At 35.3% G+C, this 23,428-nt stretch overlaps 1 protein-coding gene across 1 annotated transcript in view; it reads right to left on the bottom strand.

Annotated features, from left to right (window-relative positions):
• Positions 1-6,610: 6,610 nt before the first annotated feature.
• The window catches only part of LOC149568921 (protein YLS7-like), a 66,965-nt gene continuing 50,147 nt past the window's right edge, over positions 6,611-23,428 (bottom strand). The window contains exon 3 of the mRNA XM_089821762.1: positions 6,611-7,914. Within this exon, the coding sequence (XP_089677888.1) occupies positions 7,117-7,914 (798 nt within the window). The 3' untranslated portion in view covers positions 6,611-7,116. The remainder of the gene's footprint in view (positions 7,915-23,428) is intronic.

The following is a 23,428-nucleotide window of genomic DNA, read 5'->3' as shown; positions in this document are numbered from 1 at the left end:
AAAAGAGTTTCACAATCAAAACAAAAAAGAAAATTGTGGGTGGGCACGACAAGACGACTAGAGATATGTAACGCCCGCCAAGGGATCCAAAAGAATTAACCTAAAGTTTCACTAAGTTTGCTAAACATTTTTTTTTTTTTTAAAGTAAGAAAGTATAACATACACATCAAACACATAGTAGCGGAAGCAATAACATGTAATCATCGACAAACATACATTGCAAATTACATTTCTTAAAGATCCCAAGACGTTGAGTCACGTTTAAATTTAATTAAATCTAAGTCTAACAACTATCACATACAAATGAAAGAATAATCAAAAAGTCCCATGTCCATAATATACATTTATTCCGAATGCCTCTCGGCAAATTAATTCGGAATGCTCAATCATCCACTGTACAAGTCACAGGGTATGAAAGGCTTAAAAGAATATACATATGTAAAGATAAAGATACAACATCCTCAAATCCATGATACAAAGTATAGTAAAAACATATGAAACGATTCCCCATACATGATACGATTCCCCATACATGATACATCCATACATCCATAATGATAAAACATCTATCATAAAATCTAACCATCCATCATAATAATCCAAGAACATAGTGAAGGTAAATGCCAATCACGAAAACTCCAGCCACGGTGACCACGGAACGGATCTCAATGGTAAGAGTAAAAGCACTACCACCCGACCGCGCGGAACCTAAATGGTCCACTCCCACCGCGCTGAGGAGATAGTCTCAAGTCCCAAATAGGATAACAAAACCTATAATAATAAATACTCTCTAAGTTCAGGAAATCCTATAAGTATGCTAACTCAAGGGTTCCTAAAAAGATCGACATCTAAATCCCAGAGGTACCACAAGACACGTAGGAAACCTAATATGCAAGCGGGAAAGTGTCATCGCAAAAGTCACGTAGAAGTTACCCAAGCAATCCCTTAGGAATCCCGGGTCCCTACTGATCCTGCGGCCACTCGTATCCTCTCATACTGACGAGGCCTACTATGGAATGCAAGGTCGTAACCAAGCGTCCTCTCTACCCCATCCTAGTTTGTACTAGCACTCATGGTATGGGAGAGAACATACAATTATCTTGTTAGGTTCATTTTCTCTCATTTAATGTAAATGTTTTCACTTATTAAAAATGACTTACAATGGGTTTCTCAAGGCAGCCTCTTAGGGCTCCGACCCCCATTGCAAGCCACTTCCCGACTCTACACATAGATAACCTACCCTAGCTCATGAACTCGTAAATCAAAGAATCATAATAAAACCACCTCAGTCCTATACAAGCAACTGAAAAAACATCATAAAAAGATAATCCACAAAATTACATCAGTTCTTCATGAGCAACAGATAACATCAAATAGTAATCACATGATCACGACAGTTCTCTATCAGCAACTGAAGGCATCAATGATAAGTCACAAAATCTAATGGTTCTCCAAGGAGCAACCAGAAAGTAATATAAGTATAACTGATCGAGACTCAGAAATGGTTATCAAATATAACTGATCGAGACTCAAAAATGGTTAAGTTAGGTATTCTCAAATACATACACCTCAGCTTCACACAAGGAAACTGGAAAGCAATAACAAACAGTAAACACAATCATGTCATAGAGCACTTCATCACATTACCATGGTCAGGTTAAGAAAGATCGAGACCAAATCATCATGACATCACATTCACAACCCCGAGCCTCTGGTAACAACCTAAACTGGTCAACGCTAAACCAACCCCAAAACATTCAAAGTACAAAGACAACATCAAAGTCTCAGAGATTGGATCTGAAAGTATATTATTTGAGTTAAGGTAAGGTTTATGTTTCAGTTTAATGTCGAATTCAAGTAACTAGGTTTTCACAACTACCCTTTACGATTAACCCTTTTCTATAATATCTTTCATTAAATCAATAATCCAAATCTATTATTTAGTCAAATAATATTCATTATTAATTAACTTAATTAAACTAATTTTAAATTAAATTAATCAATAATTGCCTGTTCTACTTACTTAACTTAATCTAATCATTAATTGTTAATTTATTAATTTTAAACCAAAATTAATAAATTAATATTTACAACTATGTCTATGCATTTAATATTTATTTATTAAATATTAATAAAGTTAAAACTATTATTAATTTAAATATATTATAATTTTATTAATTAAAAATTTTAAATAATAAAATTTGTTTTTAATAAATTAAAAATTATATATAAAAAAAAAAACAAAAACGAAAATCAAAGTTTCATATTTTTTTTTTTCATTCAAATAACGTTTATAGCCCGTCGGCTTGGCCGCAGGCCTGCGGTCGCAAGGCCTGTGGCGGCAGGTACTCTGTACCTACCGTCGCAGTACCTGCGACACAGGTACTGTCGGCCTCCGACAGTGGGGGGCGGGTACGGGGTGATTCCCTCCCCCCCCACTATATATTATTTTATATATATTTTTATTTTTTTTTATTTTTTTATTTTTTCTTTTATATATATAATATCTTATATTTTTAAAACAAAAGAATACCATTTCCTTATTAATAAGACTTTTAGTAATAAACAAATTAATTAAGAATATATATATATATTAATATATATATATATATTAATATATATATATATATATATATATATATATATATATAAGCATTGAAAAATTGGTTTCCTTTTTTTAAATTGATATAGAAAATATATAGTCAACCAATCGATCTTCTAATTTAGAATTTTGGTATTAGATTCAACCCTTCCCATTTAAATCTTATGTATACAGAAGTTTATTGACAAGCATCTGATAAATTCCAATATCGTAATGTTTTAACATTCATCACAGAGAATTTCAGATTTACAAACCTCAGACACGAAGAAGACAGGAAAGGATAATTGCGTAATAAATCGATAATCGAAAACACAAGACCCTACCTGATCCTGATGCTATTATGCAATCTCCAGAAACTGTAAAAGAATTCGCTCCTCTCAATAACCTTCCTCTAGAAAACTTTCTTGGTATCAGCTTTCTGAAATTCGCTTCCAAAAATTGTCCCCCAAAAATTCCCATCCAAATTCCTCTATCTCAAAAATGAACCCCCAAAGTTGTGATAAGCAATTTCTCCTCAAATCGGGGCACTAATTGTGCATTTACCCGAGAAGACTCTTTGCACAACTCAGTTAACTCCAAATTAACTTTTATCATCTTTTTTTATTCTTTTGCATTCAACTTTCATGCACATTAAGTTGAATTATTAAATAACTTTATTTAAAATTCCACTTGACTACTATTCTTAATTAATTTATTACTTTAATCTTATGTGCACTTTTAAGAAATTAAAATAACATTATTAATTTTTATAATTTAATCTTTTAATTTAATTCTTATATTTAAACTCATGTTTAGATCATGCGATCTAGAATTCTTAATAAATTAATATCTTTCAAATTTTAATTTATTTTAGAACTTAATTGATAACATATTTAATTAATTTAAATAACAATAATATTTAGCATTTATTTAAAAATGACTCCAAATATATTATTATTAAATTAAATAAATATTATCCTGTTCTAAATTTATCTTTGAACTTTAATCTCCAACTTTAATTCTTTTAATTAATTAATTAATTAATTAAATATAAAGATATCATAATAATTCTCTATTAAATTAAATCATTAATTTTTTTTTTTTTTTAATTAGACTTAATTAATAGAAAATACACCAAGGACTCATAAAGCAACATACGAAAACCCATCATAGAAAAATACATACCATATCAAACAAGAAGGGTTATAATCACGAAATTACATCATTTGATGCATTCGGAGGGTACTTAACTCAGATACTTGTCCTAATTATCAATTAGGACAATTGGCTAAAGGGTTTAGGATTTGGACTTAAGAGTTTATCTCCCCTCTCTTACCATTGAGACAGTGCGATAGGGTACGCTCATCCTGACAATTCAGGGAAGTCGATACCCGGTACCTGCAACCTGCATAAAATCCACGCATGTACAAACACAATATTCTAAGCTAAACAGACAATGGCAGGAAGTGGTGCATCGTGTAGATCCCGACTAGCAGGTGACTACGACTCCCTTCCTTAACCATATCAGAAACACCATACATAAATAAAACAACATGCACACCATACACATGCAGTATGGGGTAAGTATCCATAAGAAGCACATGAAATAATAAACCATCTAACTAATCATCATCGATAACTGAAACCATTGAATAATCATTATACATGCATGAAATATAGAGTACCAAGTAATCTCATCATATAATAAACTGAGTGTAAACATCATTTGATAATCTCTAAAATAATAATACTAATCGTCAAACATAAATTGGCCTAAAAGAGTTTGGCAATGATATCATAAATGTAACTCGAAAATGTAGACTAGGGTCAGGCACTACAAGATAAAGGGGATGAAAAGGTCATTGAACATATGCTCGAATGATACTTGGCAAGGCATGCCCATCTTCAAAACATGAAGGAAATAGAAGAGAAAGGCCAAGGCATTTTGAATATGCCCCTTGTAGATGGAAATATCATTTATTTACAAGATTAATTCATTAAAATAAAAATTAATAATAATAAAATAGCATTATTAAATTGACATAATTAAACATATTTTTCCTCTTATTAAATTCAAATCTTAACAAAACATACGCTTGAAAAGAAATTATTGGACTGCATTTGATAGTAAAATAAAATTTAAATAAGAAACTCACTAAAATTTTAATTTCAATGTGTAATACTCACAATTAGCATGTCAAGCAACGAGATAATTAGGCTTGTGTACAATCATTAATGATGATTGTTTAAAAAACATTACGAAGTTATAAATATTTAAATATTTTCCTTGCTTTATTTTGATTGGCTATGTAAAATTTTATTAAACTTTAAATAGGAAAAACTAAAAATAAAATTGGCAAAAATATAAATAGGAAAAGAGAATATATTATTTTAAAAAATACAAAATAAAAATCAAATGACTGCTGGTTTGAGAATGGTGACAGATGATGGCGAGGGTTGTTTTATTTCTGTGTGAGGCGGTGCTTTGGTTTTCTCAGGACCTTAGGTTCTTGCTTTCTTTGTAATAGTGTTTTCTGATCTTCAATAAAGTTTTAACCCTTTAAAAAAAAAAAAAATCAAATGACTGCAGACCTTATTAAACATTAGTAATGTGTCTAATATTTATTTTCAGTTTTCCATGTCAACTAATGCTGAAAGAGCTAATGCTAGAACATTAGTCTCGGCCTATAAGTAGGCTGGACTAATAATATTTGCCAAGCCATTAGTCTCCGCCTATAAGTAGGCTGTACTAATAATATTGCCAAGCCTGTACTTCTGATTACCATCCCAAGGTTTGTAAGTTCTCCATTTGATAAGAAGGAGATTACCAAGGTTTGTAAGTTCTCCATTTGATATGTACTTCTAATTACCATCCCAAGGTTTGTCAGTTCTCCATTGTCACAAATCCATCTTCACCTAAAGCTAACACATTTCCGGTGGTGTCAGATAATCTATGCAAATAAAATAAAAGTTGCTCCAAACCTCCTATGATATTCATCATCCACTTTCCCACGATTATATACAGTTCGAAACAAAACCACTAAGGTCAAATCAAAAGCCCTAGTACCTCTCACTGCAGATAATGTTGTGGCTTTCCTCTTTTAAGCGGTAGAGCCATACTAACTAGGGAGGTTACCTTTACAATTTCAAGAAGCAGTGCCTTCCATCGGATCCAAAATTACGTCCTGCTCAATATATATTTGGCCATTACAATTGATGCGATTTAGCCCAACCGTCGAGCAAGGGAGAATCACATGGAATATCAATTGTTTCAAAATTCATAGCTTGGACATAGATAGTTAAAAGATAAATTGGAAAACATCTCCCCGAAGGTACCATATGGTACAAAATGCACTAAAATCAATTTTTCTTGTTCCAAACATATTATATTTCTGGTGCATTTTTCTTTGGTTAACGTTCATCAATCTATGTTTATTGTTAACATTGCTTCCACGTGTATTACTGTAGAGATTGTCATTGTGTGGAGTGATGTCCTTCACATGTCTCCTAAGAATCCAGAGCAAGGTGTGATATGCAAGCGTGCAATAAGAATCATCTATTAACAGCATTATTTGCAGGACATTTCCTTAAGGATCATCACAAAACTAACTAATTAAACTGTAGATAGAGGTGAATGCAAATTAGCCTAATAAATTGGCGCAGTGATTTAGAACTCCAGAAACAGGAATTTCAGCCAAGTTCAAAAATAGCTTAGACATTATGATTTGTGTGTGCCTAGTTTATTCTACTTACTATCACTATATGCTATGCATTGGTTTATTTACTTTTCTCTTCGTGAAGGACAAGGTTTTTGCATTACGTCTTTTTGTTTCAAAACATGCCATTGCCTATCATATGTAATTAGTAAAGTTTCACTCTGACGCCCAATCTTGATAAACATGTTGCAGCCACCATACTTTATTAAATTTATCATTTATTTCCACATTAAAAATGCAACCTATAAGCATGTTGAGACTGCCATTTGTGATACAGAAAATTGCAGAAAATGGATATAATGCAAGACTTCCAGGCCACAAAATAATGAATTTCTTCGATATCATGAAAAATTTGCAGGTATCAAGCTTCATGGTTACATCAATTGCAATGTCTTTCTTCACTACAAAATGTTTTCAAAATAATTTATAATTAACTCCCTTCTTTTCCTGCTTTGCTATCTTATGACATGCCTATTATTCTGCAGAATATTCGTTGCACTTTACAAGCCCTCTGAAAACAGGAGTGCGAAATGTCAACAAATTGGAGAAGTTGGAGTGACTCTACCAAAAATGATGCTCCTCAGATCTACTTCCATCTAAATTTCCTCAGTTGGCTTTTGCAAAAACTGAGCCATTTCTCAGGAATTTAATGAATCTGGTACGGAAGATGATTGTACACTTGTGAGCAGTAGAGAATTAAGGAAAATGAACATGTAAGCCCTATTTGCCACAACTGGAAAATGAAGGCTGCGCTCCTTTTATTTGATTATGCAAATTGGTAAAGAAGATTCTCGCAAGAAGAGGGAGCATTTCAGTGATTCACACATCAATGCCATTTAGATTCCTTCTCACAATCTCAAAGACAAGCTCATTCCATGTGTCAACTGGACCAGGCATACACCAATGTAAGCAATCCTGAGGTGGGGGCTGTCCATTTGGACCTCGCTGAGTTTTTTTGTTGGGGTCAGGACTTCGATATGGTCCAGGATGACCATCTGCTCTATACTGAAAAACTGAAGTTATGTCCATAAATATCAATTTGGAGCCATTCTTCACACTCTTCTTAGCCTCATCATATGCATGCTTTTGACGCAACCACATCATGTCTGTAAAACCATTGGAAACAACTTCTTTATCTGTGAAAGGTCTCACTTTCCCTGTGCAAGAACCTCCAGTATTCCAGGCACCTCCTTCATAATGGTCAGGAGAATAACTCCGTAAGATTGTTATTCCTTTGTAATTTGGATGGTTAACAATTCCTTTCAATGCAGTCTCTGTGGCAATAGAAAATGCTTCTACATTATCAATTTTGCGTGTGTGACCTTTCTCCCACCACAACTGTCCACCTACAACACTATCTTTGAGAAGAAATGCTGCCTTTTTCGCAAACCAATGACCAGATGATAGAACCACAACATCAAATTGAGGAAGATAATCCATAAATGTTTCATCTATTTTGTCAAGATGCAATTTGGTAAGACCTTCTGGAGCAAATTGGAAAGCTTCATGTGAAATGTGTACCAACCAAGACGACCATATGCGGATGATTGTGACTGAATGGGAAGGAAAGTACCAGCGCTGCATTCTTTTGTTTCCCTTGTTTTGGGGAGTTTCAGCCTGTAGAGAAAAGTTAGATGCAAATATCAAAAGTCAATTTGCCAGAGGAGAAACACAAGCTATGTAAACATATCCTAAATTCTTCTAAACAGATACTAAGAGGAAAATATATTGATGTTGTTTATGATTTTATGGATAAAACAAAAGCTAGAAAAAGTAATTGTTTAGGCAAATGAATTGCACTTAACACTAGATCATTGTGTCATCTTTATATCAAAAGAAAGCAATCTGGATCAATCATTGAAAAAACCCAAACAATACAGATATTCTGCGTGAACATGAAACATTGACCAAACATTTGCCCGTGAGTTCCTGGAACTCATCCATAACAGGAATTCATCCCCAAATTCATGAGACAAAATTGAACTAATTCCCAGGCTTTGTTTAAGGAGTTCACCCCAATTAAAAATAGAGAAAGAGACAGACACATTAATGTCATCTCTTATAGGGATTGTTTCTTCAACACATTGCTCTCCGTTAGATCTTTCCTGACATGGCAATGACTGGTTAAAACTTAAATCTTATTACAATTTTAATCTGGACAATTTCTCCATGAGAAAGTCTGGAAAATGACAAAGTCAAAAACTATAATGCGTGAAGATGCAAATAGAATTTCTTATGTCCAAATGGTAATATCAAGAGGCATAATTCTTTTCTACTTCAACTAAAAGGTTGCTTGGGATCATATTCTACTCTTTATTCATACAACTTCAATGCAAAACTGTTTGCAATTTTGTCGCTCGGCAATGACCAGCACAAAGAGCATGATTCAGTTTTGCATCATACCTGGCAATACATATTCCCTTCAAACAAACAATAATCACCATATTCTTCTTTAACAATATGATGGATTTTTATTTTCTGCATAGGGAGAAATAAACAAGAGATTTAGAGAAATATTCCACAAGGTCCACTTCTTGGTAGAAAGGTGAGACTGCTACATGTTTACACTGTTGAAAAGTGAATCAAAGTTCCAAGAAAAGAATATTTATACACTAGGACATCCCTCTTAAGATTTACGTCATATGCTTTGGTTGTGACTAACCAGGCAAGGCCTCTAAAAAACTAACCACCATTGCAAGCATTACTAATTTTAATAAAAGGTTTGCTTTCTTCTTTTTAATTGCAATTCTCGTGTCTAATTGCCATCTTTTGTCAACTCCAGAAAATAGTTGCTGAAATTTGGCAATGAATAGGGATGAATTACTTTTGTCAAGAACTTTTCTAGTTTCTCATATCATTAACTATGATGCGGGTTCTTCAGTGGAGCCCTGAAATCAGTTCCTGGTGTGGTCTGGGTCCCAGTACAGTCTAGATTTTTGCCCAAGTTTTTCTGGACTGTGGCCTAGGTACCCTGCTTCCCTGTGGGTTTTCCCCAGCCATACCCATAGGGAACCTAAGCAGCACCCACGACAAATCCAAGCATAACCGCAATAGGGGGAGCCCAAATTTGGGTCCTACTAACCTAAAAACAGATTTATAAAACAATAAAAAGCCCTTATAACCCTAATTTTGATGCTAAATGCATCTATTGTTAATGTTGTAGCGTCAGTCGGATTGAATGGACCAAGAAATAATCCTTCTATGGTCATTGGTTAATCATCAATTAGACAAGCTCTCCTATATCTACTATATGTTACATAAAATTATGTTTATATATATATATATATATATATATATATATATATATATATTTTATTGTTAATATATTGTCTAATGATGATTAACTTATAATTTACCATATAGAGACATGTCTCTTCATTAGATATTTCTCCTCTTCTCATAATTATATAACATTCAAATCTGAATTTGGAACACAGAAATAAATGGTAGTATTATTACATTTGCAGAAAAACAATCTTATAAAACACAACATGGTATCAGAGCCAGACTGCAGGTGTAAGATAAGGAATAAAGGATAGAAGAAACAATAGCAGCTTAGATTTTGCACATTGTAAATATACAATAGCGATTGATTCATTTATCGAACACTTGATATCAAAAATAAATAAGGTAGTTCTATCTGAAGAGTGATGGCAAGATCTGAGGCAGAACTCTGAACAAGGATGTACCAATCAGCGTTTCGATATGCATTTGGGACCTGTTCAGAACAGTAAATCCCAATCAGCCAAATCTACATAGACTCAGCCAACCCAGCAACCATACAAGACAAGTAAAACAATATTTATTATAAGACTGTTGAGAATATATTCATCATGGGCATTCTAGAACTTCAACGCAGAACCAGATTTCTAATCTAAGCACACCCAACATTTGTATAAGTTCATAAAGGACATGAACAGATCATTGCAGAAAATATTATCTTAGGTGGATCAGAAGGAAGAGATTAGAGGCAGCGAACAAAGACCCAAATATAGATATGACAACATTAAAGTGGATTCAGATAATCAATTAAGGGAACTGAATATAAAAGTTATAGCAAAGCAACAAGGATACTTATCAAACACAGCATCTAACAAACCAATTGGAGAATTGGCTGTATAACGATACTGAACGGTGACAAATAAAATGATTTGATTCAGAAATACATGAAGTCCACTTCAACGTAGTTGAGTGTGCCCAGTTTGTACAAAGACGGAAGTTATCAGACGCTTATGTGGGATAACTTTGGAGTGTGACAGAGCATATAAGTGACATACAAATATAAAGAGGAAAGAGGATGGTATAAGAAGTTCTATGTTAAAGAGAAGAAAAATATTGTGAATATATAAAGATTCTACAACTGTTGAAGTAATGTGGAAGAAATGGTCCAAATATATATAGAAGAAGAATTTACAATATATGCTGAAAGAAGTATATAGACCAATTTGAGAAGGGAAGCGCATGCAACTGCGAGAATATTTACAAAATTTGAAAGGGCTTTTTTTTTAAATATTTTCTTATTATAACTATATAAGTAAGGAAGTTGATATGTACAAATTACATATTATTATCATCCAAACTTTTAAGTACGGAGATTTAATAGAAGTCTGTTACAAAAAAATTGAATATATCAAGCACAAAATCTCATATGTTCGGCTAAGGGACATTACAGTGGTTAAAAATTATCTCAACATAACAAACTCAACGAGATATTATACGTCAGGTAATCCACTGTAGAGGCGATAAGTTACATCGATTTGGCTTATCATTATGTTTGTATGACCAAATTCACTACTCATGCAAGACAAGTATAATATGGTGCTTGGCACTGGAGAAAGAAACTTATTATTGATGCGATATATACAGAATTCTGCATGAGACATCCTCATTTTATAAAGGCTGTGATTGTTCATCAATATACAAAGATATTGACATCAAATATTTTCTAAAGGAGCAAATGCTGATATAGACTCCGTATACAATTAAAGATGGAAGTACGTTTTATTCCGTGAAATTTCTCATGATTGGTGGAAAGGAACAATATCAAGATGGTAAAGTTGAAGAGAATAATAAACGCAAGACAAGTATGATATGGTGCTTGGCACTGGAGAAAGAAACTTATTATTGGTGCGATATATACAGAATTCTGCATGAGACACCCTCATTTTATAAAGGCTGTGATTGTTCATCAATATACAAAGATATTGACATCAAATATTTTCTAAAGGAGCAAATGCTGATATAGACTCCGTATACAATTAAAGATGGAAGTAGGTTTTATTCCGTGAAATTTCTCATGATTGGTGGAAAGGAACAATATCAAGATGGTAAAGTTGAAGAGAATAATAATACACCCGTGGTATATAATTGCAATAATTGGATAGCGTTGAAGAGAAACACAGATTGCAGATAAAAAACAGTGGTCCGAGCCACTAAAGACATAAGAAGGAGCAAACTCAAAATTGACAAGTGATAATCCAAGTCAACATGTGTTACTGGATCTATGATAGCATTCAAGTCGGAAGACATAAATTGTTGAAAAATGATGACACTGATAAAAAGAACGAAATTCAAAGAATATACAAGTACAGTCAAAACATACAATTCTCATATTTGACCGCAAAGACATTATATTCCAAAGCTATTAATCCATACTGTTAATATCTGGTGGCAAATATAAGAAGCGTATAAGGTGGTGACTCGAAATTTGTTCAAAGGACATCATTGTTATAATATCCGAGAGGCTGGATGTGTTCAAGTTGTCAATATCGTAGTATATTGATGAATGAGATGTCATAGACATGTATATTATTAGATATGTTCCCTTCGATCATGCATTGATTCATGATCACTATTTGAGTTGAATTGTGGAATGTCATTCTGCTGAATTGTGGGGTTTCCTTGGAACATATGAATGGAACTACAGATTTATTATATTGGTCGGTGATGTAAACTATCAACATGGGTGGCCACTAGAATTACACATGTTGATGAATTTATATTGTATATGGCTAGAGAAGAGTGCTCTCCCAAGACTAGAGAAGGGTCCTTATTGTTTATATTTCAGAATATTTATGTTTATCAAATTTAAAATGCAATAAGGACCCAATCCACTTATCTGAATATTAAAATATTTATAGAAAATAAATAAAAAACATTTATAAAGGACACAACTTAATAATAAATAAGAACTCCAAAAAATGTCATTCCAAGAATATCATATTGAGATGATATCTCTCTATGCTTGAGAGCATAATCCGTTTTATAACAATCCTCCCTAGCTAAGAGGGAGTGTTAATGTTGTAGCTTCAATCGGATTGAATGGACCTAGATAAGATAAGATAAGATTATTAATGTCCGACAAAAGACCATAAAAGGTCTATGGGACTGAAAGTTTATAACCAGAAAGCTGACAACAGCAGGAGCACCAAATGGTGTCTAAGAAAAACAAACAAGAAACAAGAAGAGGAGAGAAGCCAATGCAAAGACTAGGAGTCCTTCATTGGTAAAAAGAAATCAGTCACAGAAGGATAAGACTATGTGAAGGTAGGAGCCCTGAACTGTCGCTGTGAACTCATGAAAGAGTGTCGTTAAAATAACAAACCGCTGCAGGGCTTGACAGATTTGGAATGGCCAGTAGAACTAGTAAAACTAGACGGCCTTTTCACAACCCATAAAGGAGGTAAGGGTGTGAAAAAGGCAGTAATAGACTGATCATAGGTATGTTGGTGAGGAAGTAGTGACTATAAAGTACTAGCACAAAGCAGAGTGGCCTCCTGAAGATAAAGCACAAGACACCGCTGATCACCATAACGAAAGAAGACTGAAAGGGAAACAATCCTAGAACAGACAATAAAATCTCCCTCTGATCTCATAAAAGACAGGGCAACAGAAGATAAAGTGAGTCTCCATCCCGATCTCATCAAGAGTACACAACTTACAGATACATTCACTTCTGTGACTATGATGATCGGTCTGAACTCAAAGAAGGTGAGAACCTACTCTAAAAGACCCCAGAGAGATGCGTAGGGCATGACAACACTATCGAGCAAGATAACTAGGACGAACAATAATCCCATCAGCAATCTCCAGAAAGTGCTCCGCATCGAAGGCCATCCTCGAACGTAAACCACCATGGGGGCTAGTCCAAGTAGTGGTAATATAATGTCTGTAAATATCAAGTCTGACATGCTCATTCAACTCCTGACGAGAAGGGAGATGAGCAGGGGCATTCAGAGAAAACTGGTAAGGAGGAAGACAATCAATATCAATCCCAATCGAACTCAACAGAGAAGATGCCTGAGCATACCAACAACAAGCCCAAGAACTAGTATCAAAACTCGCAATAGCAACAGAAGAGCAATATTTCAGATAGGAGTATCTATCACGTTCACCAACCAAATTCCCAAAACCACGTAGGCGATGAAGGAACCAAATCAAATCAAAAATGACTGCAACACTGAAGGGATGAGCACCAGACTCAGCAAAATAATACTATGAGTGAATCTATGACATCTAATGATGCATTGTAGAAGCAAAGTCTGAACCCGCTTGATCGAGGCCCAATTGGAACCAAGGAGAGAAGGCCCCTAAACTACAAATCCAAAAAGAACAGTCGACCTCCAAGAGGGATAGCTTGGCAAAGGTATCCTAGAAATGGTGTCTAAAACATTGTTTCTCCAGCATAGAAAGAGAACCCATGCCCTTACTAACTATAGGTTGTATCGCCGGTCTCAAACTGAAGCAGGGCCCAAAAAACTACGCTACCAGATTCATATACGAAAAATTTATCTCAATCTCATGTCCCTGAAAAAAGAAGTGAAGATGAGAAGTCTTTAAGCAATTAAAGACCATAACTCTAGTCTTACCCAGGTTAACTGCAAGTTGTCTCTAGACACAAAAAGAAGCCAAACCATCCAAAAAGCCTCTGTAAATTCTCAAGAGAAGAAGCAAGAAGAACAACATCATCTGCAAAAAGAAGAATGGATACCAAGACCTAGTGTAAGTAGCAATCGTCACCAAGGAGTGAAGATTTCAAAAGGAAATCCTCAAGCTCATCCATATACAAACCAAACAAAGTGGGGGTGAGAGGACAACCTTGTTTGACCCCAATGGTGCTATGGATCAGACTGAGAAACCATCAAGATTTTTGAATCTACCCACCACTGTTTCATATAATCTCATGATAGCAAATAGCAACATCTCAAAAATCCCAATCTCCCAAAGCCTCTAAAATAAAGCCATCCTAGGAAAAAACTCAAAAGCCTTGCAAAAATCAACAAAGCAGCAGTAAACTTTCTTTGATCTGTGCCTAGCCTCCTCAATAATAGCCCATAAATTTGAAAATATGGTACATGGTCTGGTAGTCAGCTCGGAAGCCAACCTAACCTCTAGCTCTACAACTTTTCCTGTCAAGCTCTCTAGATAGCATAGCATTGAGGGTTGTAGCATACAGTTTGGCAAATGTGTGCCCAACCATGATAGTCCTATAGTTTCCAGGGTCAAAAACAAAACCAGTCTTATGAATTGGGTAAATCAGATGCTTGGAGCAAGAAGCCAGAAACCCAATACAAATCACCTTATTAAATAGAATAGAGAGACAAGGGCCCAGAATGGAGGCACCAAACTTGAAGTGTTCAACCTGGAAACACTCCTTATCTACCGCTCTACTGCATCTCATAGATCTTATGGCCTCAAAAATGTGAGAGGGGGTGAACAAGTGAGATAAAGGAGGTGGGATGGGATGGATAGAAGGTTGCCTAGAAATGGCATAAAGAGCCATGGTGTGAGAGGTGAGGGCACGAAAGTCAAGGAGGGAAGACGGGGGAGTACAGCGAGGGAAAAGGGTGCGCAAGAAAAGCTGGGGATTGCAGATCGACATGGAGCAAAGGAATTTACACTAAGAAGCAATAATGAATGTTTCTTGCTGCGAAGAAGACTAAGGTAAGATAACCGAAGGTGAGAAAAATCAGGAGAGAGCCTCGAAAGCAGCACAAACTAAACGATGAAAAGCTTTGAAGTCAACATCAAACCATTTGTTCATAGGGCATGTGTTACGACACTTGCAATGGAGGGAGAGTGAAGGACGGTGGGGTATGGAAAGGATGGAGATAATTCTTCTATGGTCATAGGTTAATCATCAATTAGACAAACTCTCCTATATCTAGTTATATATATAATTATGTTTACATATATATTATTGTTAATATATTGTCTAATGACAATTAACTTATAATTTACCATATAGAGACATGTCTCTTCATGAGACATGACTCCTCTTCTCATTTTTATATGACATTCAAATCTGCATTTGGAACACAATGAAATAAATGGTAGTGTTATTTCATTTGTCGAAAAACAATCCTATAAACTCAACATTTATTGGCTTATTTTTGCTTATTTCATTTATCTTTCATCACAACACTTCACATTTTTCACAAAAATTTTATCAAGCTTGTTTTGAAGGTTGCATTTTTCTCCGAAGATGGAGGCTATGAAGGAGACAAAACACACACTAATGCCTTAGGAATTTGTTGGAGAAGGAAGACTTAGCCATCAAAGGTGAGCTAATCTTAATTCTTTCAGGTTTTTCAAGATTTGTCAAGTTATTTTTAAAAAATCACATTTTTATTTTTACTTTTTAATGATTTTTTTAATATTGTTTTTTAACTTCATATGCATATTATGGGGTAATGCTGAATTTTTAAAAACAAATATTTTGAGTTTTCCATTTTAGGTTCATTCTTCATATACAGGATGGCTGGAAATGGAAGCTCTAGTTCAATTGCCAAGGGTCAAAATGAAAAGAGCCCTTTTAAAATTGATTCAGGTTCATCACTTTGGCATTATACAACAATGATTAAGCAAATGTCCAGTGGCAGAGTTCTCCTTCGCAGAGTTCTCCAAAAGGTCTAATTCTGCAATATACTAAGTTAAAAGAGGAAGTTGACATGAGAGGCAGCAAATCAAAGACTGGCCATCACCTTGCCAAGACAAGCTTGAGGAGGCCCCTTGGTGGCTTTGTGAAATTGGCTGACCCACTTCCTTTCATGTAATGTCACCACCTTCTAAACCAAATAATGTTACACAAAAAAGAGGCTCATTGGATAGGGCCTTCACAAATGAAATCAGCGAGGTTGCAGATAAGAGCATTGCTCATTGCATTTATGGCAATAGTCTTCCTTTCAACATTGTTAGATCACCTTATTGGCAGGATATGACGAACACCCTTTGCAATACACCACCTGATTATGTTAGTCACAGGTACGGAAAGGTGTAAACTACTCTATTGGCAAAAGAGAGAGCTTACGTTGAGACATAATTGAAAGTGATCAAAGATAGATGGCCAAAAACAAACGTGTCCATGTCTAATGAATAGAAAGATTGCAAAAATAGGCCATTGATCAATGTTATAGCAATGTTGCCTTAAGCAATGATGTTCTTGAAGACAGTGGATTATGCAAGGTGAGTCAAAGATGCAAGTTTCATTGCCAATATTCTCATAGAATCCATTGAGATGGTGGGGCCTACAAATGTTGTCCAATTCATAACAGCCAATGCTAAAATATGTCATGCAGTTGGATCTATAGCTATGCATTGATCAGAACCAAGTAGAACACAGTTCTGAGGTTGTGAACATGGTCTAGTTGAGGCTTCAGCCACACAAACGATATAATGTCAAGAAGAATGGAGTGGAGAAGTTTAAGTCCAAGTTCTATGGTTCATTTAGGGTGTAAGATTTGTCTATGAAGGTAGCCACCAAAGATCTAGAGGCCTACTGAAAAACACAATAAATGGAGAGAAAAAAATATGACAAGAATAAACTGTATTCTCACCAAGAATGCAATACAATCACATGAATTAACTAAATTCACTTGATCGAGTCAAGTCAATTGGAATGATATTATAAAGGAGACCCCTTGGTTAATAGGCCAAGGTGACACAAAGAAGTGCATAAGATTATGAAAAGTGTATTAATAATATATCACATCATATTATTATTATATATTTACTTAATATTCAATGTTTTTTTATCATTCATAATAGTTGGTACCATTCTAAGAGGGACCATGACAGTCCACCCTTCCCAAAAAAGCTTGTCCTCAAGCAATGACAATTTATACAAATGTTTCCTTGTGGAGTCGATGTATCTATAATGAAAATAAGATGTGAGAAAATTTAAGGCATTCATGAGGTATCAATATTGATATTGATGCATGAAGGCAAGAAGAAGACATGGAGTAGACACATGAATTTTCAGAGGCATGGAGCAAACACAAAGTAGACATGAATGCATGCAGACGCAAAGCATACGCGATGTATACACATAGTACACACATTCTTGATTAAACCCTGTAATTTACAATTTGGAATGGGCTAGCATTGGGAAAATGATTTACAAGATTTACTTCTTAATGATTTGAATGTGAACCCTACAACCACAAAGTCAACATTAGTGCATACACATGTATATATAATCTTCGTAGAAAACTTGAGTCATGATCAGCTAGTCCAAGCCAATTCCATACTAAGCCCAAGAGCAGAACTTTGGCCTCAATGGCAAGTGTTAGGCATCCACACGAGGTGGTCTAGTTAGTGGGATGCTTGTTTTTGCTAATCTATTTATGCCTCATATCCTCTGTTAGAGGGGTTCTTACAAAACACGGTGCCCTTAGTGTCTTTCCCTTAACTAGTACTACAATAGAGTGTCCTAGAGATTTCCCTTTTGCAGACTCCATAGGAAAACTTCTTGCATTAGGGTGTCATTAAGTTGTATTTCCCTTGAGTAGTACTACAATAGAGTGCCCTAGCAGTTCCCCTTGATTGCAGACTCTATAGGAAAGCCATTTGTAGTGTAACATGAATGTAACATGAAAGGCAATTATAACTACTTATAACTTTAAAATGATTAACTAGTCTAACTACTTTAGTCTATATACATGGAAATGACCATTACATCTAACCATAATTCTTAACTGGAAATTGCAAGATATTAAAATAAAATAAAGTACCCGATTTACAGAGGATTGCAAAAGACTTTGACCTTGACTTATACAAGCCTTGGCTATCAGAAGAGAGGTCAAGCATTGTCATTGGCTTAACTTCCCAACTGTGTACTCTTAAGTATCCTGACACGATCTCTACCAAGGAAGGCACTCCCTACCCTGGGAATCAAGATTGGGGCACCATTGTCTAGCAACTGAGCATCCTAGTGTTAAGAGTGTTGGCTAGTCAACTAACAGAGCTGTGGACATCTTCCATCAACCTATCTTTTAAGTTTTAACTACTAGCACTCAACCTCTAGTGATCATAGCAACAAGCATGCCACTAACCTACATTGGCCAACAATTTGTGAGGGCACTATATACCCAATCACCCACTGCTCGACTTGAAAACTAGACTACATTAAGGGCTATCATGAGCTGACACAATTTCTTTTGATAACTTATTTCTTATTTGAGTAACTACTAATTCCTTCTTTTTATCATGCAAGAGTATCCTTTGTTCACACCCTTCATCTCAACCATGCTAGTCTTCCTGGATGATTCATTGGGTGTGATGGAGCCCAAAATTTTACCTTTGTTAGGGCCTCCATGAGGAAGATATAAGGAGACCTTAAAGAGACCCAGATCTTAATTCGAAGTTTTCCTGTTTGAATTATTGGAATGCGGGATTTATGAGTTTTGAGCATGAAATAGCAAGTTAGAATAAATTGAAGACTATACGCTCTCAAGACCAATTCGAGGGATTTGTTCAGGAGGTATCCTTCATATTCGGTCTTTAGATGTTTAATTATAAGCTTTGTTCACGAGGTTTTAATGAATACCCAAGTTTTAAATACAGAGATTAGAGAAATAGGAAAGTTGCACATGAATTGCACTGAAGAAGGTTAAGTCTGTTATTTGTTCATGACTTGGTGATTTGTGGAGACCTAAAGCTTATTTCAGAATTCCTTCTACGGTTGACATTGTTGGGAGATAAATTCAAAAAATTTGTAATTGCTATTGTTCGTGATTTGGGGTTTCACGGACGTCCAAGTCTTATTTCAAAGTTATCAGTATGTGGACAATTTAAGTGGGGTGGTTATACTTCAGAATTGAATGATTGAGACGCAGAGTTTCTAGGGGTTGGGCATGTCAAACAATTAGAGAAGTTGAACAGTATCTGACATCTTGTTATTTTTTACATTATGAGCAAAGTTTTAGTGTGAGGGTACCAAGTCTCGTTTCAGACTTTCGGCGTTTACAAGCTCTAAATTATTATTTTGAGTTTTTGGGTTTAAGGATGCAAAAGTACTGTCCCAGACTTTTGGTGATTGAAAGGTTGAAATACGGACAACTTTGGAAAGGAGCTCTGAATTGGGGTAGTGGAAGTTTTATTCTGGTCACGAGCTGCCATATTGACTTGGATATTTTAGAAGCCCTTGTTTCTTGAGTTATTTGCTTTAAATTATTTGTGAGGGGGTTGTGTGGTGTGGATGAAGACAAGAAAATCAGAGTATCAGAGCTGATTGTATCCGAATAAGCACAAGCATATGAATGTAGATGAGCTGGAATTATAAGGATACTCAAAGACTTGTTCAACTGTTTTCTTTAAAGCAACCAAGAGGTATATGTCTAGGTTAGAGGAAGACTGAGAAGCATTTGCAATTTGAAGCCAGGTGGAAGGTAGTGATGTCTAATTTGAACAGAACTGATCTTGCACAGAGGTTGGGAATGGCTTAGAGAACTGCCTGGATCAACAAATAACTCAGAGCTTGAACAGAAGTGATCCTGCACTGGGTCTATGGTAATTTAAAGGACTAGCAGCTATATCTAGGTAGTAAGGTAACCAAAGCAGGCCTTATATATCACAAGTACATAATATAATACATTTCCACTTTGCTTCTTGTGTTGCATCTAAAATGATGTGTGTATGGGATTTGAACATGGACTGGAGAATCAGGACGAGAGAAGATTACAAATAAAAAACCAATAAATTGACTTCGTTAATTCCTTGCAGTTTTGAGTTCAAAAATAAGTCGATGAGATGTGATATGGAGATAAATGTGCCTGCACTGGTTCCAGAGTAGCTTAAAGGACTCAGTGCAAGATCAAATGGCAAAGATCCCAGTCAGGTTCAAATCCTATCCAGAAACAGACCTGTAGTCCGAGCACAAAATTCTAGACCCAGTCTTATTGAGCAAAAGACTCCTAGAAATCCAGCCTTAAGCAATGGAGCATTTCCAAGATATTCTAAAACAGCCAGGGGTTCAAGCAGAACTAAAATTGATTGCAGAAATAGTAATAAGAATCCCCTTATAGATCAAAGAATTTTTGGTGGCATCAACCAAAAGTCTTCTTTTAATGCATATGATGGACTCGAGCCTTCTTGTGGTCTGAAACTTAATGGCTCTGAATGGCTGGAACAACAGAGTATATGTAGAATAAATGAACTAAACAGGGATGGTATGGACAAAAAATCAAATAAAGATGAAAAAGACAGATGCCAGAGGCGATATAACACATCATACCAAGGCTCATGTTCAGAATCAACGAGCAGACTCGGGACAAATCTTTATGGACACCCATTATTGGAGCCTTTTTCTCCATTTCCAAGATATAAAGCTTGCATACCATCTCCATCTTTGCACAGAAATAAACAAACCTGAAGCTGGGGCATTGGAAGATGTATATATGAAGCCGCACAAGAGATAGATGCTTGCCCAATTAGTGTTGAGCTACGACGAAGTTTGAGGTTAATTCAAAAAACGGTGGCTACAAACAAAGAGAGCAATTATAAATTCTTCAGCGTGAGGGGGACTCAATTGCAAGATGTTTTGAAGAGGACTCCATTAAAAATAGTAGACAGCATTGAATATGTCTTACTGGAACTTGCACAGATACAAGAACAACAATAATAACATTGACTTCATCAGCGGCAAAAGGATGTGAATAAAGAAATTGCAGAGTTCAGATCATATGAAATATTACCAAAATCCTTCCTTATACTTGAGGGTCTCTACAAAAATTATGGCAAATGTAAAGTTCCACAATCGATTTCAGTGTCTGATACATTTTCCTTAATTTTGTTTGCAGGATCAAATATCCTCGAGAAGAAGAGATCTAGCAGAAGGAAGAGCAAATACGCCAAGTGCATAAGATCTTTTCAAATGCCTTTATCTGAGTTGAGAATTGGAATATCTTGCAAAGATGTCTTCTGTTACCTTTCGAACTGAAGGCTATACGCAAAACCATGGTTTTTGATAAATGCGTAAGGATTTGAAGGTGTTTGTGCATGTAGAGTGGAAGAGTTAAAGCTTCAAGCCCAGTATTGTGGATATCTTAAAATATAACACACAAAACTATATAAATCTTGAAATATTTAATCAAGATTATATCAGAATTAAATGTCCGGTAAGTTGTCATGAAAAGGTGCGATCTTTAAAAGAGCAACCGACACCTTTTACTTTCTTATAAATATAAGATGTAAAATCAAACAAAAAACAATTCATTTTTTATCAGTCCCTGCCTTATCTATAAGGCAGGGAACTAATGTTCCCAGATGAGGTCCGGGAACTAATGTTCCCAGATGAGGTCCGTAATTAATTTTTATGACCATTGTCACTTTATTTCTAAAGTTCTAAAATGATTTATTTTTAAATTAATTTATAAACATTAATTCTTAATTTGTGATTGGTTGAATCATATTTTTCCAGGGGTAAAATTAATTTACTGATTCTAAAAATTATGAGAAATTGTATTCTAGAAACTTCCTCAGAATGATCGCCTTATTGTCACTGCCTCAAACGCAGAGTGCCTGACCAAAGTCAAACTTTTCCTCAAAGTTTTCCCTTCATTGCTGAATCTAGTTATTTACTCCTGGTCTTCAGTCATGCCTTCCCCATAGAGATCAACAGGAAGGAGAGGTTGTTTGACCAGTTGTTGCAGCAATGTTGGTTCAAAATTTTCATTTAATATCACAAAATTAATTCATCCGTCCACTGAATCTGTGCTTTGCCCAGAAAATATATATGAAGGCTCTTTTCAATATTGCATTCTTGTTGAAGGAATAAAAAAAATGCAATTATTTAAATCAACATGCTTTACTGCAGCAACATCGAGGCATGATCAGAAAAAATGCCACAGTCTAAAGCAAAATATTCCAAAATCCAGACGGATAGCCCGCCATAGACCCAAAAGATGGTTCTTGATACAGGAAGCCAGTTCTCATGGCTGCAATGCACACAATCCTTCAATTTGAACCTACTTTTCTCCTCCACCTACACTCCAATCCCCTTCTCTTGCCCAACTGCAATACAAATGGCTTCTACCAATTCATTTACTCATAGGCAAACCAGACCTCTGTCCAGTGCAATCTCAGAAAAGATACCATTATTCTCTCCACTCTCAAAATCCCCAATTTCATATAGGCCCTCTTGCTCATTCCCCTGAATTAATGGGCCTCAGCCAATGTGATCTCTCCCTCATTTCAGAGATTTCACAGCTGAAATGCACAAGATCCAAATTCCTTGGCCGTTCTCTTATTGGGCAATTCGCCATTTTCAAACTCATGGCATCTTCACTACAGTTCCCTATACACCATTTCAATGAATCAAGGTTAGACAAATCCGGGTTGGCATTTTGAAATTGGTGTTGTTGGATCATGCTAGCAACAGCCAAGCGATCATCCATTTGAGCACCCAATATGCTTCTTGGTGCCACCTATTCGCCTCTCAGGGAAGAATTTGTGCAACAGAATTAGCGGATTTTGAACCAGAGTCTCAGCAAAGAATTTGTGGATCAGAAACATGCGATGGAGAACGCCGACACATTGGCCATGTGGAATATCAATAACCACGTACCTATTAGTCGTGTTGTCACATGAAAAAATCAGAATGTCTGGTTTTCTATAGATGTTTCTGGAACATCAATATACAAACATTAGGTGCTTGATTTAATAGTTGGAAACATGAGATTTTTTTATAGAGACTAGTGCTATTTGTCAGCGGGAGACTAATTTAGTAATAGTAAAAGAAAATATTGAATAAAATATATATACTTTAATATTATAGCTATAATTTTTTTTCAAAATTAATGCATACAAAAGTTTTACAAAAAAATTGTGTATAATTCTAAAAGTGAGGTTTAAA

Source organism: Cupressus sempervirens, chromosome 3 (genome assembly GCF_028749045.1).
Source record: "Cupressus sempervirens isolate cs-2001-9-10 chromosome 3, ASM2874904v1, whole genome shotgun sequence".
In the NCBI taxonomy this organism is placed as follows: domain Eukaryota; kingdom Viridiplantae; phylum Streptophyta; class Pinopsida; order Cupressales; family Cupressaceae; genus Cupressus; species Cupressus sempervirens.
This window is presented reverse-complemented; position numbering and strand designations above follow the sequence as displayed.